We start from the raw sequence: 25,867 nt of genomic DNA, 5'->3' as shown, positions 1-25,867 counted from the left end.
GGCGAAAAGTTTGTCTTCCGAACATTTATTTCCCATAAGAAACCATTAAAATGAGAATAATCCACTCCCAGGTCCCTATAAAACATAATTTTCTACTAAATAAGCCTTAAAACTACACAAAAATATACCTTATTTTCTTTAATGTCTTCTTAGGCTTAACACTAGCCTGTGGTGGGGTCTTTTTCGGTCCCATAATAGCAAAAGTACACTCAATATGGTCCAAAATGTCTATCAAACACAAACCACGTCCGCACTCAACGAAAGGGAGGGGACGAACTGGGACGCCGTGAGCGTGCGTCAGCTTCTCGTGGTGCTGTTCAACCGCGTGGTTTGGTTCGTCCGCTGAAAACTAGTTCGTCAGCAAAGACTATATGCTCGCGAATTTAATGTTCTTGAGGCGAAAAGTTCGTGAGCTTAAACGTTCATCAGCTGAGGTATCACTGTATATATATATATATAGGAAAGTCAATTACATGCAATGACACTTTTTGTCCACCAGGAGGGGGCCTGCCCCCCCCCCTTAAAATTCGCTTATGCTAATAACGGCTGTCATAAGCATTCAGTAATGCCCATGATAGTCCCACGTCAAAATTATGACGTTCTTATGACGCGGCTGTCAAATATAGCCTTTCCTACAAACCCAAATAAATTAATATATAAGCCGCACTGGGCTATAAACCGCTGGATTCAAAATGAAGGAAAAAAAGAAGCATCTTATAGTCCGGAAATTACGGTAGGGGCCACTTTGCGCCTAGTAAAAAATGTTAGTCTGGGGCCCTGGGATTTGGTTCCGGGGGAAAAAAAAACAGTTGTCAGGATTGTCACTTTCAAAAGTGAGATTTCTGATTTTACTCTCACTTTCTGACTTTTGTCACAGAAAGTCAGAATTTACTCAGTTTCAAGTCAGAATTCAAACTTTATTCTGAAAATTCTAGAAAATCAGGATTCTCAGAAAAAAGTCAGATTCCTGAAAATAACACCCTACTTATAAAATTACGTTTTTTCCGCCCTGCAAAATAGAAAACATAACTTCTTTGGTACATGCGGAGAGGGAAAACTCGAGTAGTCTTTCATTTATCTCACCCCGTCGCCCGGAACCTCCGTAGCCATTTTGTTTCCCAGCAACACTGTTAGACGGCCGCACCGGGCGACAAATACGAAGCACCCCTCTGGTTTGTCGCAGGTTTGGTGACGTCCAACAATCAACTCGGGTCTCAAGTCTCCGGGACGGGCCTACTAAAAACTTTACACGTAGGTCTTGCCCCCGGTTTTTTTTTTGTCGATGCCGTGATTCGGGCACGCGTATTGGTCGGATATGAGCCGATGAACGCCGTTGCTCGGCTACTGGAGGAGGGAAAAACGGCCGCCGAGGTTCGCCGCCAAGCTTGGAAGCTACTGCTAGCTACCTAGCTGGGAAGCTACCGCTAGCTGCCAAGTAAGAAAGGAAGTGAGGAGTGAACAAAAATGACATCTCGGAGGTAAGTGCTTGTCTATCAAGCAACGCCCGCCGAAGGCCGACTGCCTTAGGAGGGAGTTAACAAGCCAACGTTTCGCTAAATAACCTCCAAGTGTCTCCTACGTTTTTCTGTTTGTGTGTAGGAATGCTCTAAAAAAGCTTGCTAGCTTTTGTCTTATGGAACGTTCATGGTCGGTTCATGAAGATGCCAGTGTTGTGTGGCAAAAGGGGCAAGCATGAGCGCCTTTATGTTAGAGAAGAAAAGCGCCATTTAACGAGGCAAACTGCAACAGTGCTAGCTTGTCACAAGAGCACAGCTGTGTGGATGACAGCGTCAAATATTGGAATTCTTGCCTCCCAATTAGTACTAATTACATATTATCCAACTGAGGCTGTCATAGTTAGTCAGCTGATCTATTTTACAGATATTTTGATTGCTGCGGAATTATTTAAAGACGGTGTTTAACGAAAAAATGTCAAAATACTTTTATTTTGTGGTGTTGTTTTTGAGTCTTAACTCATTGGCTGCCATTGATAGACGTCAAATATAACCCCTAGCAAAAAGTATGGAATCACCAGTCTCGGACGAGCACTCAGACATTTTATCATGTAGAACAAACTGAGATAAAAAGCTTGAAAAAGTAATGAATGAGTTCAAAAGTGCAACTGTTTAGCATTCAGAAACACTAAAAGAAATGAATAAAAAACATTGTGGTGGTCCATAAATGTTAATTTTGTAGAGCAAGTGCAGTATGTATGGAATCACTCCATTCTGAGGAAAAAAATGTGGAATCATGAGAAACAAACAAAGAAATAACGATCAAAACAGATCTCTAGTATTTAGTAGCACCACCTCTGGCTTTTATGACAGCTTGCAGTCTCTGAGGCATAGACTTGATGAGTATTCTTCGTCAATTTGGTGCCAACTCTCTTTGATTGCAGTTGCCAGATCATCCTTGCAGGTCGGAGCCTTGCTGTGGACCATTTTTTTCAGTTTCCACAGCAGGTTATCATTAGGGTTGAGATCTGGGCTATTTGCAGGCCATGGCATTGACTGGATAAGTCTTTCTCCAAGGAATGCTTTTACAGTTTTAGCTCTGTGGCATGATGCATTGTCATCTTGGAAAATGACAAACATATTTTCAATTGAATGGATAAGAAAGCTGTTTAAAATTTCAATGTAAACTTGTGCATAAACTTGTGCATTTATTGAAGATTTAACCACAGCCATCTCCCCAGTGCCTTTGCCTGACATGCAGCCCCATATCATCAAGGACTGAGGGGATTTTGATGTCTTCTTCAGGCAGTCGTCCTTGTAATTCTCACTGGAACAGCACCAAACCAAAGTTCCAGCGTCATCACCTTGTCAAGAGCCAAGAATCTGCATTGGACAAGGTGATGATGCTGGAACTTTTGTTTGGTGCTGTTCCATGTCATCATACGAGAAGGGCGACAAGCATTCCTTTTTTCATGGTGGCGTCTATTTGGAAACTAGATTTTGAAAAGTACGCATTGCACACAAGCACGTTATTTCTTAGTAGTCGCTGATACCGATGACATTATTTTACTGTCATTTCGGTATCAATACTACTGTTATTGGTGCAACGTTAGAAAATCTGCCAACAAAGATTGTCCTTTTAGCAGCAGTAAAATAGACCAATGTAATTTTCTTTTCCACTTCTGTTTCCGTCTATTTTTTTCTCCAGGTGGTTTCACCCCAACATCACTGGGGTGGAGGCGGAGAACCTCCTGCTGACTCGCGGCGTGGACGGCAGCTTTTTAGCAAGACCAAGCAAGAGTAACCCCGGAGACTTCACCTTGTCAGTGAGGTGAGGGAGGTGCTAGAACACCTACAAAGTGTTTGCAAATGTTGCTTCAAAAGTGGTGTTAAAACATAATTCGCTGCCAAAACCTCCATTTAACTCACAATTTAACTTGTTTACTGAACAGAACTGAAATGTCGACAGCATTGGTAGTCCGTTTATCACAGTCAGGAAAATAAAACCGCAATTTTTTTTTATTCTGAAAAATGTTCTATGGTGTGGGGCCACTATAATGAATCGACTAATTAATAATTAAATGATTCAATAACAATTTTGGTAGTCAATGAATTGTTTAGAGACAAAGTTGACCTCGAAGTGGTCCAAATCCTCAATGTCAATTCTCTTAAAGCTCTAGTCTATATTGAACACAAGGTCATTGAAAGTGCTTTACATCACATGGAAATAAGCAAGACAAAATGAAGAAATATCAACTGAAGTGATACACAAAAGTGATAAAAACAATTAAAACAATAAATACAAATAAAAACAATCAACGGATAGAAAGCGAAAAGTCATACAATATGGTGTTTGAACAATAGAGACAGTTCTGAATATGCTGTAGTAAACAATAGTGGTGTGCAAAAAATCGTTTATTAAATGCATCGAGATTCGACACGAGACGATTCGATTACGATTCATAAATATTCAAAAACGATGATTTTCCCTAATAACTTTATGACAGCCATTAGTAGCGGCACAAATTTCAAGACGGACACTTCTGCCGCCCGAACACCTTTAACGGACGCACAACGTTATGATGGATGCAGCTGAAGTTACTGAGCGAGAGATTTACCGTATTTTTCGGACTACAAGTCGCACCTGTGTATAAGTCGCACCAGCCATAAAATGCCCAACAAAGAGAAAAAAAACATATATAAGTCGCACCGGAGTATAAGTCGCATTTTGGGGGGAAATTTACTTGTTAAATTTCAACACATGGAACAGATATGTCATCTTGAAAGGCAATTTAATATAAAAATACAATAGAGAACAACATGCTGAATAAATGTACAGTGCATGAACAACGAAATGCGAATATACTGTCCTCACCAGGACGCTACGGCTCGGTCCTGGCTAAACAGCGAACTCCCAAATGACGATGCTGGTCGTCCGTATAATTTTTAAATCAATTTGGTCCTCGATACCAAACAGGTTCGCATCAACGTAAATAAATGATAATTAGGTGCTTTTACAGCAAGGACATAAACGGTTAGCATGCGTTCTCGAGCATTAGCACATCGTTAAAACAACCACACAACTGGCTCTAAGTGTCCGATCGCGGGTGGAAAACGCACAACAACAGAAAGGATGATACACACAGGCGTTGCCTCTGTAGAGATATTTTAAAAGCATAAACAATCAACGTCGGTTCGCAGCAGTGTTTCTCTCTCGCTAACTCGACCACTCACTCACAGCTACGTAGCTGTCCGTCTTCTTCTGCCGTGTGAGCGCTCTTCTTCGGGTAAACAAGTGCGAGTGGGCCCCCACGTGGGCGTGAAAGCGCCACAAACTAAAAGCATGGATTTTAATATAAAAAAGTAAATAGTACAATTGAACACAAATTGCCAAAGGCAGAACGCGAACGTGGCCATAGCTATTAAGAGTTATTTAGATAAGTATTGGATAAAGAACATGCTAACAAGTTTACCAAACCGTCAGTGTCACTCCAAAACACCTAAATAACATGTGAAATGATATCATAATGTGTTAATAATTTCATACATAAGTCGCTCCTGAGTATAAGTCGCACCCCCAGCCAAAATATGAAAAAAAAAAATGCGACTTATAGTCCGAAAAATACGGCATTCTTGTTCAAAAGAATCGAAAGAAATTTGTGTATGAGACAGGCAGGACCCGGCGGTCGCGCTTTGGGTCCTCCTCTGTGCGCAAGGTATTTTTTAGAACGAGAGGGGAAGAGAGATATTTCATTGCTCCTTGTCTTTCAGTTGTCCAGCAGTAAGTTCAAGTCGTGTTAATTGAAAAAGTCCCTAGTGTTTTGCTAAGTCCCGTGTCCGTCTATCAGAGGTGAGTACACGAACCCTCTTGTACTGTTTCGCTTTTATTGTTGTTGTTTTTGAGATGTTACTAGTAAGCGCTGAGCGCTATGCTAATTAGTAACTTTGCTAACATGTATTTCCATGTCAATTTGGGCGTTGTTTGGTGGTGTACAAAAGTTACTCCAGATGCAGATTGTTTAAAACCAGGATGAAGTACAGCGGTACAGTACAAACATGCAAAATAGTACAGGAATCTGTGAAATCAAAGTATATTAGTTAAAAGAACTCTTATTTCTAAAGAGTTTTTGTTTCCAGAAAATGTGGAATTCATTCCACCAGTGTACAATTTTTTGTATTGTTGAGAGAAATAAGTACTGCCTTTGAAACAGCTAATGTTTTCGCACCTTATTGTGACAAGAGCATCTCAAGTTCAGCTGTGTTTTATATAGGCATGTTGAGAAATAAGTATGGCTGTCAAACGATTAAAATTTTTAATCGAGTTAATTACTGCTTAAAAATTAATTGATCGTAATTAATCGCAATTCAAACCATCTATAAAATATGCCGTATTTTTCTGTAAATTATTGTTGGAATGGAAAGATAAGACACAAGACGGATCTATACATTCAACATACGGTATATAAGTACTGTATTTGTTTATTATAACAATAAATCAACAAGATGGCATGAACATTATTACATTCTCTGAAAGCGATCCATGGATAGAAAGACTTGTAGTTCTTAAAAGATAAATATTAGTACAAGTTATAGAAATTTTATTTTAAAACCCCTCTTAATGTTTTCGTTTTATTAAAATTTGTAAAATTTTCAATCAAAAAATAAACTAGCAACTCGCCATTGTTGATGTCAATAATTACACCATGCTCACTCCCCAAACCCATAAAATCATTTGAACCCAAGCGCCAGCAGAGGGCGCCAAACACCAAAAAACAAGTGACAAACGGACATTACACTGCTGTCATTTTAATCTGTTTGAGCGGGGCTTGTGCGTTAATTGCGTCAAATATTTTAACGTGATTAATTTTAAAAAATTAATTACCGCCCGTTAACGTGATAATTTTAACAGCTCTAGAAATAAGTACTGCCTTTAGGATGGTTAATGTTTTTGCACTTTCTTGTTTGAAAGAGGGAGAAAAAAAAAGCAGCAACGGCAGCTTTTTGTTGTATGGGCATGTTTCCATCGTTCCTGTTGAATCATTAGGATATTTTAAATAAAGGACATAAATTTGTTTGGCTGCTTTATTAGTAATGTATGATGCACCGATAATCGTGATCGTCGTCAATACCGTGATCATTGATCAATAATCGAATCGTAATCGAATCAAATCGTGGGGTGCCTAAGATGGCACACCCCTAGTAAACAATAGCGTTTTTAATCCTGTTTAAAGGAGCTAATTTTTTGAGTATGAATTGCATTGTGATTTTTGTAGTCGTGGATGAAAGTTGATGATTCGCCTTAATTAGAGATGTCCCGATCCGATATTTGGATCGGATCGGATGCCGATATGGGCAAAAAAATGCGCATCGGTATCGGATCGGAACACGGGAAAAGTTCCGATCCAGACTTCCGATCCAGTTTTTTAAAACTCCGGTCCGGGTTTTCCAGCGCACTGATTTACATAATCCATTCCAGTTTTTGCTTCGGTTTCCCTAAAATCCAGTCCGCATTTTACGGCACACCTTCAACACACTACATTTACATTACCGTCTCCCAATTTACCGAGAGACTTTATCGATACAAATGTCACCTGTTATCTTATTAGCTAGTTGTTATCAAGGGTACGAAAACCTTTTTCAACATGAGTCTGACAACTAGGTAAGGAGGCTAAATAACTTTAAACTTTAACACATGCTCAGATAGGTCGGTATCGGCCAGTATCGGTATCGGATCGGAAGTGCAAACCAATATCGGTATCGGATCGGAAGTGCAAAAACCTGGATCGGGACATCCCTAATCTTAATGAACTAGTTCTACTTTTCTCAGCGCATCGTTTTTGGTTCGCATTATGAAACAAGTGATGTGCCGAGACAATAATAAAAATTATTATTATTTTTTTTCTCAATTAATCAATGATAAAAATAAGGGTTTGTAGTAGCCCTCAAGTTTGATGTCTGCGTTGTTGACAAAATGCAGGCGGAATGGCGCCGTCACCCACATCAAGATCCAGAACACCGGCGACTACTATGACCTGTACGGCGGCGAGAAGTTCGCCACTCTGGCCGAGCTGGTGCAGTACTACATGGAGCACCACGGGCAGCTGAAGGAGAAGAACGGCGATGTCATCGAGCTCAAGTATCCCCTCAACTGCGCCGACCCGACGTCTGAGAGGTGAGTTTGACGCGGGTCAGTCGTCCCCCGCGTTCTGATTGTAACGGTCACGTTTGCGTTCCAGGTGGTTCCACGGGCACCTGTCGGGCCGCGAGGCTGAGAAGCTCCTCACAGAGAAAGGCAAAAACGGCAGCTTCCTGGTGCGAGAGAGTCAGAGTCATCCTGGAGACTTTGTGCTGTCAGTGCGCACGGGCGACGACAAGACTGACAGCAGCGACAGCAAGCCCAAAGTCACGCACGTCATGATCCGATGCCAGGTCCGCCTTTTTCAGTGCCGTCTTTTCAAATGGCTCATTGGCTGCCATTGCCAATTGCTGATGATTTTTTTTTTTTACCATTTTTTTTTAGAAAAAGATAAAAATAAATAAACAATTTTATTTAAAAAGAAAATATGTACTATTTTTCATATAATCAATTAAAATTCTAAAACAGTTTTAAGATCAATAAATACAACATTTCCTGTCTTTTTCCCCTTTAAAAAAATTTAACTCGTAAACAAGTACATTAAAAATCAATAGAATGTTCTTTTTTTTTTCCTTTTTTTTGAAAATAAAAAGAATCTGTTTTTTGTTGTCTGAATAACAGCAAAATGTAAATAAAATGTATTAAGACAATATTTCCTTTTTGTTTTACTTTAAAAAACACAACTGAAATTTAAGAAAATATTTAATATTTTGTCCCTTTCATTTAAAAAAAATCTAAAAAATAATACATTTTTGAGAGTATTAACACTTTATTGGAAGGTCATTGTATCCTCCATTGACAAATTATAATTGGCAGTTAATGATAGATATTTTGGATAATTTTGCATTTACCGTCAAAGTTAACAGGTCAATCTGCCAAAAAGTTTATGCCATTAAATTGTGTAAATTTATAACTAATATTTGGAATTTTTGCCTTGTATATTTTTCCCAGTTTTGTGATGATTGTGCTTGTATTTTATGCGAGCGTAACGGCTTCTCTTCCTCCATCCAGCACGACCTGAAGTATGACGTTGGCGGCGGCGAGAAGTTTGACTCCCTCACAGACCTGGTGGAGCACTACAAAAAGAACCCCATGGTGGAGACCCTCGGCACCGTGCTGCAGCTCAAGCAGGTAGCTGTCTTTGTCACATCAAATATCATACATCCAAACCTTTTGCGACTTACATAGCTTAAGTCCACTTGCTAAAATGCTATAAAATGCACTTTCATTTAAAAAAAGGCAATAAATGCATTTAAAAAATGAATTAAAATACCTGAGCGTAGCCTCAAACAATTTCTTTTTTAAAAATTAATAAATGAGGAGTCAACAAAAGAACAAGTGACTAACTTACATTAGCAAAAGTTTGCTAGCTAAAATGCAAAATTATTTATTTTTATTATTTTTTTGCAATGTTCTTAACAAATGGTTCAAATACATATTCCTACTAAAAATGGCTAAATATACCTATAAACTAAATTACAAATGCATTCAAAAAACATTAGCTCAAACAAAAACTGGGATCGGCTGGATTCAGCCATGTGAAATGAGTTATGTCATATGCACTGGTGCCACTAGAGGGCAGTGTATCCACCCAAAATCAATAAAACTAAATTCAAACACTTTGAAAACAAACCATTACAACGTCACTTTAATTAAACGAATACTCGAAGCATCAAAATTTAATTCCCCTTTTTTTCTTATCGAATTACTCGGGTTAATCGATTAATCGTTGCAGCACTAAACTGTATAAAGTAATGAAAAGCAATTTCTCCATTTTTCGATTCATAAACACATAGTTTATTTCATGAGATTTTTATACTTTTGAAAGTATTTTTGTTGTAGGAGGATTGTTGCTATTTTGTTTAGAAAAGCTGGTGGGTCTAAATGTTGGGAATTTACTTTTGATGGCTGCGCTGATTTTATTGTATCGAAGAAAATGATACAGCAAGATTTTCAGAAAAAGAGGTATCTTTTCAAATGACATCCAGTCCATTCTGACATTCAAAGTTTATTGGACATCTAATGCTGTCAATGGCGCAAAAGTGAGTCAATCCTCCCAGTTTAAATGAATTGGATATATTGTCTATCCTTGTTCAATGGTAGGCAATAAGTTAAATACTATGAAAAAACTTCAGAGTGTTATTAGGGGGCCTTAACTAGTGTATTTCAGTTTTTATTCCTTTTAAATGTTTGTAACAACATTTTATTTATTTATAATTGCTATTATTCATTAATAATAATAGTAATTGATCGTATAACTTGTCTAACACTTCACTTGCATCACAAATGTTAATATTCTGGCTTACATGAAATGTGATGTGGGTGCCAGATCTTTTTAGGGTTAATTTTTTTCCCAAATTACTAAAAATAGTCACTTGCCCTATAAAAGCTAAAAAAAAAAAAAAAAGTGACGTTACGTGAAAATAAAGTAAATAATATGATAATCAGTGTTTTAAATATCATTTTCTCACCCACATTTGTGCTGTCAGCCACCAAATACAAAGTCATAACTTGTCAAAGAAGCAAACGTGTAATAACTTATTGAATAAGTGGTCGCTAGATTTACCGTAATTTTCGCACTAGAAGGCGCACCTGACTATAAGCTGCCACCCACCAAATTTGACACGAAAACGGTATTTGTTCATAAATAAGCCGCACTAGACTATAAGCCACAGCTGTCCTCACTGTATTATGAGAGATTTACAACAAAAGATTTTAACCGGTAACACTTTGACAGTGGCATCATAAGACCAAATGAACCACCATGAAGCTTTGGCTGCAAAGCTTCATTGCTTCAAGAAGCTTCATTTGGTCATTGCTGCTCCCTCGGAGGAGACAGTCAACCTCTGCTGTCAACACTGTTGTCGTCCAACAATCAAAATTCATGTTCTGTGCTAATTTCTTCAGTTACTGTTCTAGTTGTTTCGTTGTTGTTCCGGCAAATTATCTCACTTTTGAATGAATTTAAGATATCAGAGCTGGAGTTCATGACATGATTTCTGTCATAAGCACTTATTAATGCCCACGATAGTGTCACGTTATAATTATGACTGTCTTATGGTGGCCGTATGTTGCCATTATTAAATAAAGTGTTATCTATGACCCCAAATAAATCAACAAATAAGCCGCACTGGACTATAAGCCGCAAGATTCAAAATGAAGGAAAAAAAATAGCGGCTTATAGTCCGGAAATGTCGGTACTTTTCTGGCAAAAAAAATCCAAACTAAAAACTCGGAATTTTTAACTTTTTTTTTTTTTTTTTTTTTTTTTGGTCTCTTTGTTCGCTTTCTCTTGCCAAACAGCCCCTCAACACCACTCGGATCAATGCGGCCGAGATCGAAAGTCGAGTGCGGGAACTCAGCAAGCTGGCGGAGGCCACAGATAAAGTCAAGCAAGGTTTTTGGGAGGAGTTCGAGGTGTGGCCTTCATGCACTGCTCATTTATTTATTAATTATTTTGTATTTTGTGTGCTTTTTGAATGACCCCTCACCACCTCTCCACAGACTTTACAGCAGCAGGAGTGCAAGCTGCTCTACAGCCGCAAAGAGGGTCAGAGGGCCGAGAACAAGAACAAGAACCGATACAAGAATATTCTGCCTTGTGAGTGGTCGACATAAGCATAGTGTAGATATTCTCTCAGAGCACCAGATGAAAAAACAGTGCTTGAACTAAAACCACCCAAACATTTATAGGTTTTCATATTATAATGAGGATAGCATGCAATCAATGACAGAAGGCGGGGGGGATAAGTGAACCCTTAGACTTAAAGAGCAATTGAAACTTGTTTTAACCAAGCAATTTAAGTCAGGTGTATGCCCAATCACTGATGAGTGGTTTAAAGCTGCCCTGCCCACTATAAAGAACACACCTGGTAAGTATTGTCTTGGTGAGAAGCATTGTCTGATGTGCATCATGGCTCGGTCAAAAGAGCTGCCTGAAGACCTGCGGTCAAGGATTGTTGATTTGTACAAACCTGGGAAAGGATACAAAACATCTCAAAAAGTCTGGATGTTCATCAATCGACAGTCAGAGAAGTTGTCTACAAATGGAGAGTGTTTGGCACTGTTGCTTCTCTCCCAACGAGTGGCCGTCCACCAATGATGATGCCAAGCGTTCAGCGCAAAATACTCAGAGAGGTAAAAAAAACCCCTAGAGTGTCTGCTAAAGACTTACAGAAATCACTGGCACAGTCCAATATCTCTGTGCACACATCAACTATATGAAAAATTATGGCCAAGAATGGTGTTCATGGGAGGACTCCACGGAGGAAGCCACTGCTGTCTAAAAAAAAAAAAAAAACATTGTTGCTAGTTTTATGTTCGCAAAAAGGCACTTGGACACACCACAGAAGTTTAGGCAAAATATTTCGTGGACTGATGAAACCAAAGTTGGTTTGGGTGTAACACACAACATGTGGAGGAAAAATGGAACAGCTCACCGTCATCACCACCTCATCCCAACCGTGAAGCATGGTGGCGGGAGCATCATGATTTGGGGCTGTTTTGCTGCCTCAGTGCCTGGACAACTTGCAATCATTAATGGAAGACTAAATTTAAAAGTTTATCAGGATGGAGGTGGTGGCACAAAATATTAAATGAGATGGTTACCTTATTTTTCCACCTTCTGTCATTGTTTGCATACTCTCCTCATCAAAATATGAAAACCTATAAATGTTTGGGTGGGCTTAGTTAAAGCAGACTGTTTTTTTCATCTGTGTGATTTTGACAAAGATCAGATACATTTGATGGTGATTTTATGCGGAAATGTGAGAAATTCCAAAAGGTCCAGATGCTTGTAAGTTGATAAAATTGATGGCCCAGGTTTCCCTTTTTATAAGATATTTACACTGACATGATCAGCGCGTGGTGGCGAGCGCTGACCAATTGTTTACCCTGTTTTTGGCTTCCAGTCGACCACACGCGGGTGGTCCTGACGGACGGCGACCCCAATGAGCCTGGCTCTGACTACATCAACGCCAACATCATCGCGGTGGTGTCGCCCAGCGCGGTAAATGTCAGGGTAAATCCGCACGCGGTCGCTCCCGCTTGCTAACTTGTGTTATCGTGCTTAGCCCGAGCAGGACAACAAGCCCAGGAAGTCGTACATCGCCACACAGGGCTGCCTGCAGAACACCATCAGCGACTTCTGGAGGATGGTGTTCCAGGAGAACTCGCGGGTCATCGTCATGACCACTAAGGAGGTGGAGAGAGGCAAGGTCAGACACTCAACTTTCTTCCATTCTTGATTGTTTTACTACAATTCGGATGTTTTCATTGCTACTTTGCCCTTGACAGCGCTAGTTGTCCTATCCATTTGAAGTGGCACGGCGAACATTCATTCGATGCCACTCTTCCAATTCAAACAAATTGGACGTCGACTGTTGAAAAACTCATTGATTGAATCGATTGAAAACTGGTGCGTAGGGCAGGCACCAACTTGTTGCAGGGCCAGACAAGGAACAGCGAAGCACCAACTACGTCAGACGGGGAGCGGGGTTATCGTGACAACAAGGAGCTGTGAACGAACGGTAGTCAGCTGGTAGAGGTCAAGTCTAGCAGTAGCACGGAAATAGCTACTGGTTCCCCACCGTACTTGCAACCACCATTTGACGTTGAGTTATGACTTAACCAGCCGCAGTCATAGTTTGTCGAGTTCAGATGTTGCTTCGCTGGCCCTAGTCTGGCCCAGCAATGAGTTGGTGCTTGTTGAGCTCCTTTGGCCAGTGCTTGTTTGATTAAAATATAAAGAAGCGGTGCTAACCCAAGCACTAGCCTGGAACAGCCACCAGCTCCTTTTTTAGGGAAAAAGGGGTATTTCAGAACCTCCTCCCCTTCCCCGACACGCTCCCTTCACTCTACACTCTGCTGTGGCTTTAGTATGCAGAATAATTTTCCGACCAAGCAATGTTGATAAATTCATCTGTCGATGAAAATTGTCCAAATGCCCTTTCTGATCATTTTAATTGTATTTTTTTGTTTAATTACATGAACAGAACAGGTACTTACTGTTTCTTTTTTCCTATTTTGAATTTTAAAAAGTTATTAACATTTAAAAAATATATTGTTTTACTCTTTTTTTTACGGAGCCCCTAAAGGGACAATAATAGAAATATAATTTTAAGCAATCAGGTGCGTACCAGATTGTTTCATGTGCGCACCAGATTGTTTCATGTATGCACCAGAAACTATCTGTTAAATATTAGCATTATATAGTATTTAAGCTAGCAGACTTTTGCTATGCAAGTTAGCCAATTGTTGAATTGTTGCAATTGGGTAACTTGCATAATAAAAGTTCGCTAGCCTAAATACTATATAATGCTAATGTTTACAACAATTGGCTAAATTGCATACCAAAGGTCCCCAAGCTAAAATGCTACATAATGCTAATGTTTTCAGCAGTTGACTAACTTGCTAGCAAAAGTCGGCTAGCTTAAATGCTATATAATGGTAATGATTACAGCAATTGGCTAACTTGCATAGCAAAAGTCTCCTAGCTTAAATGCTATATAATGCTAATGTTTTCAGCAATTGGCTTACTTGCTAGCAAAAGTCCCCTAGCTTAAATGCTATATAATGCTAATGTTTTCAGCAATTGGCAAACTTGCTAGCAAAAGTCCCCTAGCTGAAATGCTATATAATGCTAATGTTTACAGCAATTGGCTAACTTGCATGGCAAAACTCTGCTAGCTTAAATGCCAAATAATGCTAATGTTTACAACAATTGGCTAACTTGCATAGCAAAAGTCCCCTAGCTTAAATGCTATAGAATGCTATTGTTTACAGCAATTGGCTAACTTGCATAGCAAAAGTCCCCTAGCTTAATTGCTATAGAATGCTATTGTTTACAGCCATTGGCTAACTTGCATAGCAAGAGTCTGTTAGCTCAAATGCTATATAATGCTAATGTTTACAACGATTGGCTAACTCGCAAAGCAAATGTCAGCTAGCTTAAATGCTATATAATGCTAATGTTTACAACGATTGGCTAACTCGCAAAGCAAATGTCAGCTAGCTTAAATGCTATATAATGCTAATGTTTACAACGATTGGCTAACTCGCATAGGAAAAGTCCGCTAGCTTAAATGCTATATAATGCTAATGTTTACAGCAATTGGCTAACTTGCATTGCAAAACTCTGCTAGCTTAAATGCCAAATATTGCTAATGTTTACAATTGGCTAACTTGCATAGCAAAAGTCCCCTAGCTTAAATGCTATAGAATGCTATTGTTTACAGCAATTGGCTAACTTGCATAGCAAAAGTCCCCTAGCTTAATTGCTATAGAATGCTATTGTTTACAGCAATTGGCTAACTTGCATAGCAAAAGTCCCCTAGCTTAATTGCTATAGAATGCTATTGTTTACAGCAATTGGCTAACTTGCATAGCAAAAGTCTGTTAGCTCAAATGCTACAGTATATATCGCTACCGTTTACAACAATTGGCTAACTTGCAAATCAAATGTCAACTAGCTTAAATGCTATATAATGCTAACGTTTACAACGATTGGCTAACTCGCAAAGCAAATGTCAGCTAGCTTAAATGCTATATAATGCTAATGTTTACAACGATTGGCTAACTCGCATAGCAAAAGTCCGCTAGCTTAAATGCTATATAATGCTAATGTTTACCAGTTAGTTTCTGGTGCGCACCAGAAACAATCTGTGCGCACCAGATTCTTTAAATTTATTTCTGCCAATGTCTCTTTAGGGGCTCCATATTTTTTCATGGGAATAAATAGTAAATATTTTAAATTCGTTTTTTAAAAAAAGGGGGGGACAGTAAATATTTTAAAAAATTTTTGAGAGCATACATTCATTCGCCCCTCCTTGTCAAAATTGATTGGACCCCTAGTAGCCTCAATGGCAGCGAAATGTGTTCAATTTATTTGTTACGTTTGATAGGAATGTCTATTTTAAATGATGTGATCATATATATATTTTTTTTCATCACCAGAGTAAATGCGTCAAGTACTGGCCTGAGATGTCTGCTCTGAAGGAATACGGCGCCATGCGCGTCCGCAACGTCCGAGAAACTTCGGCGCACGACTACATCCTTAGAGAACTCAAACTCTCCAAAGTGGGTCAGGTACGCGGGAGACGAACGGATGTTGGCCGGTTGGCGCAGAGTCTTCTAGTCTCTGCCTTCACCGCAGGGCAATACGGAGCGCACGGTGTGGCAGTACCACTTTCGGGCGTGGCCCGACCACGGCGTCCCAGCTGACCCCGGCGGCGTCCTGGACTTCTTAGAGGAGGTCAACCTCAAGCAGGAGAGTATCCAGGACGCCGGGCCCATCGCCGTGCACTGCAGCGCTGGGATCGGGCGCACGGGAACATTCATAGTCATCGACATTCTCATCGACGTCATCCGAGAAAAAGGTCTGAAGGACGGCTGGCGTGTGGAGCACGCACGTGTTGGGCGCGCGTGACGTCTGCGTGCTCGTTTCAGGCGTGGATTGCGACATCGACGTTCCCAAGAGCATCCAGATGGTCCGTTCCCAGCGCTCCGGAATGGTGCAGACAGAGGCTCAATACCGCTTTATTTACATGGCCGTGCAACACTACATCGAGACGCTTCAGAGGCGCATCGTGGAGGAGCAGGTCTTCAAATTTTTAAAATATGTACTTGTTTGAAAAAAAATTCAAATATCTTTAAAGCTGCTGAGAAAATATTGACACGCTAGAAAAACATTTTGGAAATGGCGTGCCAATTTTAGTTTTTACTCATTTACCGCCATTGACGACCATAGAAGTCTATTCCTCTTTAAATGGATTGAACGTCCAATAGTGATAAACTAATTTCAATTCAGATTGGGACGTCGATGAAAACTAAACAAAGACTAACAGGTTTTGAAATACTTCTAACACGGTAAGGAACATTTAAGAGGCTCAACAAATGATTTAGGGAATTTTTCTGGCAAACAGTTGTTCTAAAAAATTGATGAGAAATATTTTTGGGAGTTGCTTTTTAACCCTTTCACTCCTGTTGGGACAATACGTCCCACAGCTTTTCAAAAAATTGCAGTAAGTATCATAGCAATTTGATTTTGTTTTATTTTTTTCGGGGAGAAATGGTTAAATCAATTGTTTACGGTTTCTTTTGTTTTTTTATGTGTCCCAGAAAAGTAAGATCAAAGGTCGCGAGTACACCAACATCAAGTATTCTCTGTCGGACCTGACGGGCGGCGAGCAGAGTCCACTTCCCCCATGCACGCCGCTGCCCACGCCCACCTGCGCAGAGTAAGTAAGACCTGGCTCCATTCAACCCACTCCCCTAAGCCGTCGGCTCACCTGGCGCGTGCGTCTTGCTGCCCAGCATGCGTGAGGACAACTCCCGAGTCTACGAGAACGTCGGCCTGATGCAGCAGCAGAAGAGCTTCAGATGAGATCCGCCTCCACACCATGTGAGTCTTTTTGGTAAAGGGAACCTCTGACTTAAAAGACTATTGGGCTCTACTAAGCCACAAATGTTCTATTTTACGAAGATTGTTATTAGAAATATATTATTGCCATTGATTTAAATATCTGTAATAAGTAGTACATGTTTTAACCTACGGAGGGCACCATGTTTTACGCACGCAATGCACGCTGGAGGTGATGACGCAGTCGGACTGGACTAGGAGAATAGCTATGCTAGCTAGCAAGTAGAGCTGTCCCGACTAGTCGAAGATATGCGTCGATGACCACATCCCGTCGACGGTTAATGAAGGGTTGAAAAAAACATATGCGTGGAAAGTTGATCATGTCAGATGCTCGGTATGCAAGCAGGGTAAGTGGCACAAAGCCAGAAAAAGCGCACCAGAATGGCCAAAACATTGACTTATTTCAATGAAACGAGGGTACACTGTTGTGTCCTGTCTCTTCAATGCTTGCATACCAGGCTGCAGGTGGGCTGTGAATGAACACCCTAAAGCGCCGTCACCCAGTTGTTATTTTGGAAGACGACAGGAGACAACAAGCTGGCAGATCATAAGTCCATCTAACTAACTATAAGTCCATCTAACTAACTATTGTTGCTATGCCTGCCGCGATACTCAGTGAGTCCATTTATTGCACGGTAAATAAAACTGAGGGTGGTAATTTTCACGGCTGCGTTTTATCGCCTAATGCTTGCGTGCATGGTGATGGCATATGAGACTCCAGTTCCTTTCACAAATGTTTATTGATCATCAACACGCCGTAGAATTAAAGTTCAGCCATAGAAAATAAGAAAACACATCTATATTAAACACTGTAAACATTAGCATTGCTACATTGAGGCTAATGTGGAAAAAAGACAACCTACTTTAGCCTGCTATAAAACATTGAGTCTTCTCCTAAACGTGTACTTGCGGTTAAAAGGTGATGCTTCAAAAATGAGAAATCGCTGGTTAACAGCATGTGTAAACGAAAAAATTAAGAAAAAAAACAATCTCTTACTGACACCACATTAAATGACAAAATGTATTGTTTTGTTTAGTTTAGTTTTTTGCGGAGTGTAAAGCTTACGGTTAGCGGTTTAGCGAAAGTACTTGCAGTGAACATTTCAAAATAAATGCACGTCATGTTTGTCATATAAATGATTGAATGAAATGATTTCTGGAGTTAATCCCACATACTTCAGAATTCAGATTCCACACTAAAAATAGCTTTAAAATGACACCCTTTATGAAAAATCTGATTGGCAATGAATAATTATTATAATACTATTATATATAGTTGTATACTATAATATTAATGCTAGTTTTTTTTTTTTTTTTGAGAATTGCTTTGAATCATGTTCTTAATCTGTTTACATTCCATTCTTTTGCACTAGTTAATGCTATCAGCATTTGACTTTATTGTTTATTTGTGATTTATTATTGTTATTTATGTTTATTTGTACTTTAATAAAGAATTTAAGTGTTCCAAAATGTTTTTGTGAATTAATAAGCATCAACAAAAATTTCATTGCTAAATTAGTAAAAAATAAAAAAAATAAAAAATAGATTATTCGATTAGTCGACTACTCGCAAAAAATAATTTGCTGACTAATCGGGAAAAAATTAGTCGTTTGCTCAACATTGTTTTTAGGCACTGACATGCCACAAAATGGTGTCAAAGCAAGACTTTCACCCCAATCAGAGGTGCAGAAGTATGAGTAGTGAGATAAATGCCTAACGCTTTTACGCTTCCCCTGCAGGCCCCTGACCGTTTCTTCGCCAGCCTCGCAGTGCCGCAGACAACAAGAAAGGAAGAAGGCGAGAACTAGTTCAACGCCGAACCACACGGCGGCGCCCGATTCCCGCCGAGCAAACCCAACCAGTTTGTGTTTCATCAACGCCAACAGCCATTTTCTATATTTTTTTTGACCATCTTTTTGACCTTAAGCAAAACTTGTTGATTGTGCCAGAAAAAGTTCTGCTTGAACTTTGACAATTGGACTCCTGACCTCGCCGCAACTGCCTTGAAGACAAACCCGCGTCCTTTTACATTCACATCGCCTCCGCCGAACGTCCGTTCGAGCGCAAACGTTCGTTCTCAAGTGCAAATTGTACATTACGCGCAAAGGTTTTGGGACCTTGACTTTTGGAATGAAATTTCAGCGAGTGTTCACAGCGCCGGCAGGCGGTGTTTGCCAGGCAATCGCAGGTCACGTATCGACTAACTCATCAGCTGCCATTGATTGTTTGAGAGACGGCAATCCAAATGGAGCTGATGTCTGTTTAACTGAAACGTGATCATTGGCAGTAAATGAAAGTACAAGGGTGGCCATAGAGGTCCAGCCATTTGAACTGGGTGGGCTGCAGTGCCAGCCCCCCAGTTCAAATGGAGTGGACGTGTAATGGTGAAAAGCTCATTTCAATTCACAGCACATGATTGGATATCTATCGTCAATGGCACTGAAAGAGTTCATGATAACCTTTCATCTTTGCCGATCAACCGCAAAATTATTCAACAGATTTCACTGTCAATTAGCATGTTGAAGTGTTATTGATGGCTATACGATTCAGATTAATCACAATATTTAGATTTTTTTGTGCGGTGGGTAAACTGTAAAATTCACTGATTAATCTCAGAATTATTCGAAGGATCAATCAGTCAATAATTAGCCAGACGTGCACAGTTTAAATTGGTTAAACTCTTAATTTAATTAACTCACTGGCTGCCATTAATGGCGGTAAACCTCCAATCCATTTGAAATGGGGAGGGGGGGCTGCAGCCAATGGACAAATGTTCATTCGCTGCCAACCCTCCTACTTCAAATGGATTGGACGTCTACTGGTGACACTCATTTAAAGACCATAATGACTTGGAGTCCATCGTCCATGACGCTGAAAGAGTTAATGGGTAACACTTTATAATAACTATCCGTTTTACTAGTTAATAGATCATTAGTAAACTGTTGATAAATGATTTATTGTTGATTTGTGAAGTATTTGTTAACAGTTTACAGGGTGTTCCAATATGGTTGACCCCATTCTAAATGCCCATGCTAGTTGATGGATCTTAATAAAACTATATACAGTTTATGTTGAAGGTCATAAGTTTTATTGGTTAAATATACAAAGAAGGTTCTATTGCAGATATTCATAAATGTGCAACATGAGCGCTGCCTGCAAAATGCCTTATCAAAATGCCTTTTCTTTTGGCGGAACGGCATTTCTTAACCTGAAAAGATGCCAAAAAACCTGAAACGTTTCTACACAAACTGTGTTTCAGGTTAAGAACACCCTGTAAATGCTTAACAAACTGTTAACAAATACTTCACAAATCATAAATAAATCATTTATCAACAGTTTACTAATGATCTATAACTAGTAAACGGATAGTTAATATAAAGTGTTACCAGTTAAGGATAGAATTACCTGTCAATTTTTTGCGATTAATCCATGAATTCTAATGCCTTCAATGCTACTGACTCAGTGAAGTTGTTAAAGCGACGGCGTTGAGGTCAGTAAACATCCAGGTCGTCCGAACTGGTCGTGAATGAGTTAATTTGCCTGCACATGACTCATCCTGAAATTTCACCCCAAAACGCAGTATCACAAACTTTATGTGTATGACTCATGTTTTTTTTTTTTTTTTTTTTCCCAATATACGATGGAAACCAGAAGTTTACATGCAATGTACAAAGACACATTCTCATACCACTAAATGGGGAATGGTCTCGAAATGTTTGACCTCTAGCACAATTAGGATTACTAAAATAATTCTAGCTGTTCAAAGCTGGAACAATGAGTGACTAGAATTTACTTAGTTCAGGATGTCATTATGGTTCATCCTTGGGTGCAATTTCCGAGTGCCGCATTTAACACCATGGAGTCATCACTGGTAGCAAGAAAATATATATTTTGATCATCTTAATTGACCAAAAAAAAAAAAAACTTTAGTCCGATTGGAAGCATTGGCTGCCATTGACGGTATGAACGTCCAAGCCTTAGTGACTGTAAACATCTGGTTTCAATACTCATACTTGACAACTAAATGCCTTGCGCGTACCGTTGCCGCCGCCGCCTCCATGTGTTCGCCAAAGGTGACGAGAAGCACGATATGCTCTTTGCTTAGCTTAGTGCTTAGCGAGCCTCTATCCGCAAGCCAACACTAAGACCCCAGCAAGGAAAATGCGCTAAAACGAGTCAAAACACTAGAATGCGGGGCTGCTTAATAGTATGGGCCACATAAAAAAAAACTTATATTAAATATTTAAATAAAAAATGGACTAGTAATCTTCCAAATCATGGCTGTAAAACTGGCAGCCCGGGGTTCAGATCTGGCCCACTGTCGTACAAAAGTACATCAGGTGCATTGACCATGTTTCTCACTACAGTAACATTTCAATAAAATCTGTAAAGTGAAAATAATTAGAATGTAAAAATTCCCTTTAAATTAAAAATATGACAGTTTTCCTTTCCTTGAATAGAAAATAAAAATTGTAAAATGAAATATTTGATAATCAGAGGATCACAAAAAAATTTGTGGCCTAATTTGTAACAGATTGACTAGGGGTGCACAATATCCATTTTTTGGAACCGATACCGATATCGATAACTTCCTGCTCCTCAAAGCCGATACCGATATCAATAACAGATTAATAAATATATAATTTTTTAAATGTATAACCTGTGTTTTTGAGCACCTGGAGGTTTAAAAAAAAAACAAAAAACTAGTGGTGGATTCAACATAGATTTGCCTTTGATCTCACCAGATTTTTCATAATGACATGAACAAAACAGTGCGTTTCACTTCTGCACTGCCCGACAGCCATCTAAAAATGAATGCACTTCCATAAACCACAAGGCTTTCTTGCTTTTATGGGAAGACCCTTGTCTTAATATTGTGAAAGTACAACAGAAAAATACACATACTCAATATACAACAAACTGCACAATACACTTATATACACAACTATTATATGTATAGCATAGCACACTAGCTTGAGTTACTAAAGCATTGGCTGGCTTCTATAACACAACTTATGAAGTTCTGTACATATGACCCTTCACCACAGAAGTAAACATATGTTGCACATCAATATGTTATAGTAAACATAAAATACTTACATATATTTCCGAGGTGGAAACGTAACAGAAAGCATTCACAATTGTCAATGCTACTGCTAGACACCGCAATGTGTATGTGAATGAGCTTGTAATGTGAACCAAACTACTGTAGCAAAAAATAGATGCAGCCAATTATTCTGACCAGCAGGTGGGAGCAATTCCCCACAAATGGTCAACTGCTTTCCCATGCTAGTGTGCCAGCACAATGCATATTATTGTACATATTATTGGTCCTATTATTATGTTAATGAATTTATCGGGATGACGTCATAATTCCTATTATCGGACCAATAATTATCGTGCACCAGTAAGATTGACAAAGATCGTTGAAAACTGAAATTAATCTGAGTTATGCAGGGTTGTTCTGTAGTCATTTAAAAAAAAAAAAAAAAAAAAGGTCTGAAAAGGCGCAGAATATCATCCTTTGGCCCGCAAGTTTAAGACTACCGCACTAAAACAGCGAAAAGCACTTGCCAACAAAAATGCCGTAGAAGTTATGCAAAGCTAATTTGCCAGCTCATTTATGAGATTCTGTTCCGGGACTGTCAACTAATATGCTTTTTGTCTACACTAGTAGATCACATTCTTATCGGAAGAAAACTAATACATGTAGTGAGTGCAGTTTTGACATCCTCGACAACAGGATGTGTAATTATCGTTTAACGCACTAAAATGGTGATGAAGTGGCACTTGTTTGTAATCGGTGCACTTCATCTCACTTCAGCCTAGCTTCTCAGCACTCAGAATCCATTAAGGTGCTTTAATCTCAAAATTCCTCTGTTTATTTCAGCTTAGTTGCTTGTACCGTAATTTTCGGACTATAAGACGCTACTTTTAATTTTGAATCCTGTGGCTGATCGTCCAGTGCGGCTTATTTGTTGATTTATTTGGCGTAATAGGTAACACTTCATCTGACAGTGACTTCATGAGACCGTCATAATTATGACATGACACTATCATGTGCATTACTGAATGCTTATGACAGATGTCAATAAGTGTCATCCGGCAAATTATGTCATTAACTCCATTTATGTCCAGCTCGGATCTTTGAAATCCATTTAAAAGTGAGATAATTTGCCGGATAACACCAAATGACATCTGTTATAAGCATTCATTAATGCTCATGACAGTCTCATGTAAGGCTGCAGCTATCAATTATTTTAGTAGTTGATTAATCGATGAACTAGTTAGTTTGAATAATCGAAGAATCGGATAAGGAAGATGAAAAATTGAAATACCTGAGCTGAGCCTCAAACGGTAAAAATAAATAAGGATCTCTGTACAACAAAAAACAATTGGCTAACTTATTTAGAAAAAGTCCTCTAGCTTCAATGCTATAAAATGTTATTTTTTTTTACAATGCTCTTAACAAGTAGTTCAGACACATATTCCTACAAAAAACTGCTAAATATATTTATAAACTGAATTACGAATGAATTCAAAAACATTAGCTCAAACAAAAACTTAGCTTATGTTTGTCTCAACAGGGTGCAGTCGGATTCAGCCATGTGAAATGAGGCAGACCAGAGGGCAGTGGATCCACCCTAATGAATAAAACTAAATGCAAACACTTTCAAAATAAACCATTATATCGCCACTTTAATTAACCGAATACTCGAAGCAACAAAATTTAATGTGAAAATTTTATCCTAATTAAATACTCGAGTTAATCGATTAATAGTTGCAGCACTAGTCTCATGTCATAATTATGATAGTCTAACGACAGTCTAATGGCGCCACTGTCAAATAGTGTTACCAAATACCATAACTAGCAATTAATGAAACAACTGGAAGAGTAACTGAAGAAATAATTAGTACAGAACATGAATTTTGATTGTTATTTACGTCTGTAGCGCTGCAATGCATGCTAGGAGGCATGTTGGACAACAACAGTGTTGACACCAGGAGGCAGCAGAGGTTGACTGCCCCCCGCCCCCAAGGGAGCACTGATGGCCAAATCAAGCTTCTTGAAGCAATGAAGCTTTGCAGCCAATTGGTTCAAAGCTTCAAGGTCGTTCATTGGGCCTTATGACAGTCATATGATGCCGCTGTTAAAATAAGTGTGACCGGTTAATATCTTTTGGTGAGGACATATCTAATACAGTGAGGACAGCTGCTGCTTATTGTCCAGTGCGGATTATCTATGAACAAATGTTGTTTTCGTGTCAAGTTTGGCAGGTGGTAGCTTTTAGTCAGATGCGCCTCTATAGTGCAAAATTTATGGTAATTAAATGCTAGTAATGCACTACTGTTGTCTAATTGGAACTTTCACTTCAGCTTCAGAATTAAAAATAATAGCAAAACGTGACTTGAATCACAAGTTCCTCAATTTATTTCAACATAGATCCTTGGGGCTAAAATTGAACTAAACTACGACTATTGTCTAATTGGAGCTCCCTCAGCTAAGTTCCTTAGCTTCCAGATTCATTGAGATGGTGGTGAAGCGCAACTCGTATGCCAATGAGGTTCCTCAACTCATTCCAACATAGTTCTTTAGTACAAAAATCACTTCAAAGCTCTACTTTTTGTCTCGACAAAGCTTCCCGACTTAGCTCAACATAATTCCTTGGCCCTAACGCGCTACAGTATGCGCCAAAAGCAATAATTTTACCACATAATAAGCAGACCACCGAGCCAAATGGAGGCTAAGCTAACGCACATTATCGGGCTTCTCGTCGTCCGATCATTTCAAACGTGGCCTGAAAATTTCCTCGCTCCGCCTTCACCGCGAAACCACGCGTCAACTCACGGACGTGCCTTTTGCGCAACTGCACAGCTCTTTAACACTCATACGGGACTCTTGTCGGCGAAAAAAAGAACTCAAGTCTATTTTTCAAGGTGTATATTGTACATGAGCAGACTGTACTTAGTGAAAGATAACATATCTACTTGCCATGAAGGTCAAGTGTATGTATATGCATATTGTTCTCTCTTGACACACACGAGACACGACCAATACAAGAGTTTATTATAAATATTAAAAGTTGAAAAAAAAAATGCAGTTAACCACGTTAACGTCCTTACTATGAATAAATGGCGAGCTCTTGCCTAATTTCACCACTGTGTTTTGCATTGATTATTTTTCACAATGAACTAAACTTCTCGATCAATTTTCGGATTGAAATTATGAGCGGATGCACTGTTTTCATGGACACTAGAAATATTGATCCAGTTAGGACTTTTCATGGATCAGACCTTCTGTTGGACTTACTTTGACATGCGTAAATTGGTGCTACCTTCATGTGGTGTCGTAAATTTTGTCAGAAACCTAAGCTGTTTTTATTTTTTTAAAGAAAGATTTATCGTCACTTTACACCTTTTTTTTTCACCAGCATAATAACGTAGTATACACATTTATAAAATATTTTTTAAGTTACAGACTACAGCATATGTAGCCTGTAATTTATGTATGTTCACATAGTCATTGCTAACGTTCGTCTGAAGTTTTTTTTAACCCGTTTTGTCTCTGTTGCTCTGTCATCTTTGCAGAATTTGCGCGAAAGCTTTAGCATCGACTTCCATCTTTATAATGAATGGGGGAAGGGCAGTGCTTAATTTGTATATCATAAGGTGTCGGAACGCAAAGTACATATGACAGCGCAGGGATGATGAGACGGGCACAGGTTTCGGAACATACGCAGAAAATGGTGCTGAAAACACCACGCAAATGCCCACTTGCCATGCTGTGGGACTTACAAGCCTCAATTTCAGCTAATATCCATGGTATCAATGTTATGACAACAATTTACAATTATTTAG

At 39.2% G+C, this 25,867-nt stretch overlaps 1 protein-coding gene across 1 annotated transcript; it reads left to right on the top strand.

Annotated features, from left to right (window-relative positions):
• The first annotated feature begins 1,162 nt into the window (after positions 1–1,162).
• ptpn11a (protein tyrosine phosphatase non-receptor type 11a) lies at positions 1,163–25,175 on the top strand. The gene is made up of 15 exons (XM_057819500.1): positions 1,163–1,478; positions 3,163–3,285; positions 7,432–7,626; positions 7,691–7,883; positions 8,602–8,721; positions 10,894–11,007; positions 11,095–11,191; positions 12,501–12,598; positions 12,663–12,806; positions 15,544–15,675; positions 15,743–15,965; positions 16,036–16,187; positions 16,708–16,826; positions 16,903–16,990; positions 18,748–25,175. The coding sequence occupies exons 1-14, from the start codon at positions 1,465–1,467 to the stop codon at positions 16,970–16,972; spliced, it is 1,794 nt and encodes a 597-aa protein (XP_057675483.1). The 5' UTR covers positions 1,163–1,464; the 3' UTR covers positions 16,973–16,990; positions 18,748–25,175.
• The last annotated feature ends 692 nt before the right edge of the window (positions 25,176–25,867 follow it).

The sequence above is a fragment of the Corythoichthys intestinalis genome, chromosome 17, assembly GCF_030265065.1.
Source record: "Corythoichthys intestinalis isolate RoL2023-P3 chromosome 17, ASM3026506v1, whole genome shotgun sequence".
NCBI classification, from domain to species: Eukaryota; Metazoa; Chordata; class Actinopteri; order Syngnathiformes; family Syngnathidae; genus Corythoichthys; species Corythoichthys intestinalis.
This window is presented reverse-complemented; position numbering and strand designations above follow the sequence as displayed.

What these genes read in the sequence shown, in the direction of transcription:
- ptpn11a (XM_057819500.1), top strand. An exon ending in ATACAAGAATATTCTGCCTT is followed by an intron (nt 11,192 to 12,500) that starts GTGAGTGGTCGA and finishes TTTGGCTTCCAG; the next exon opens with TCGACCACACGCGGGTGGTC. An exon ending in CCCACGCCCACCTGCGCAGA is followed by an intron (nt 16,827 to 16,902) that starts GTAAGTAAGACC and finishes CTTGCTGCCCAG; the next exon opens with CATGCGTGAGGACAACTCCC.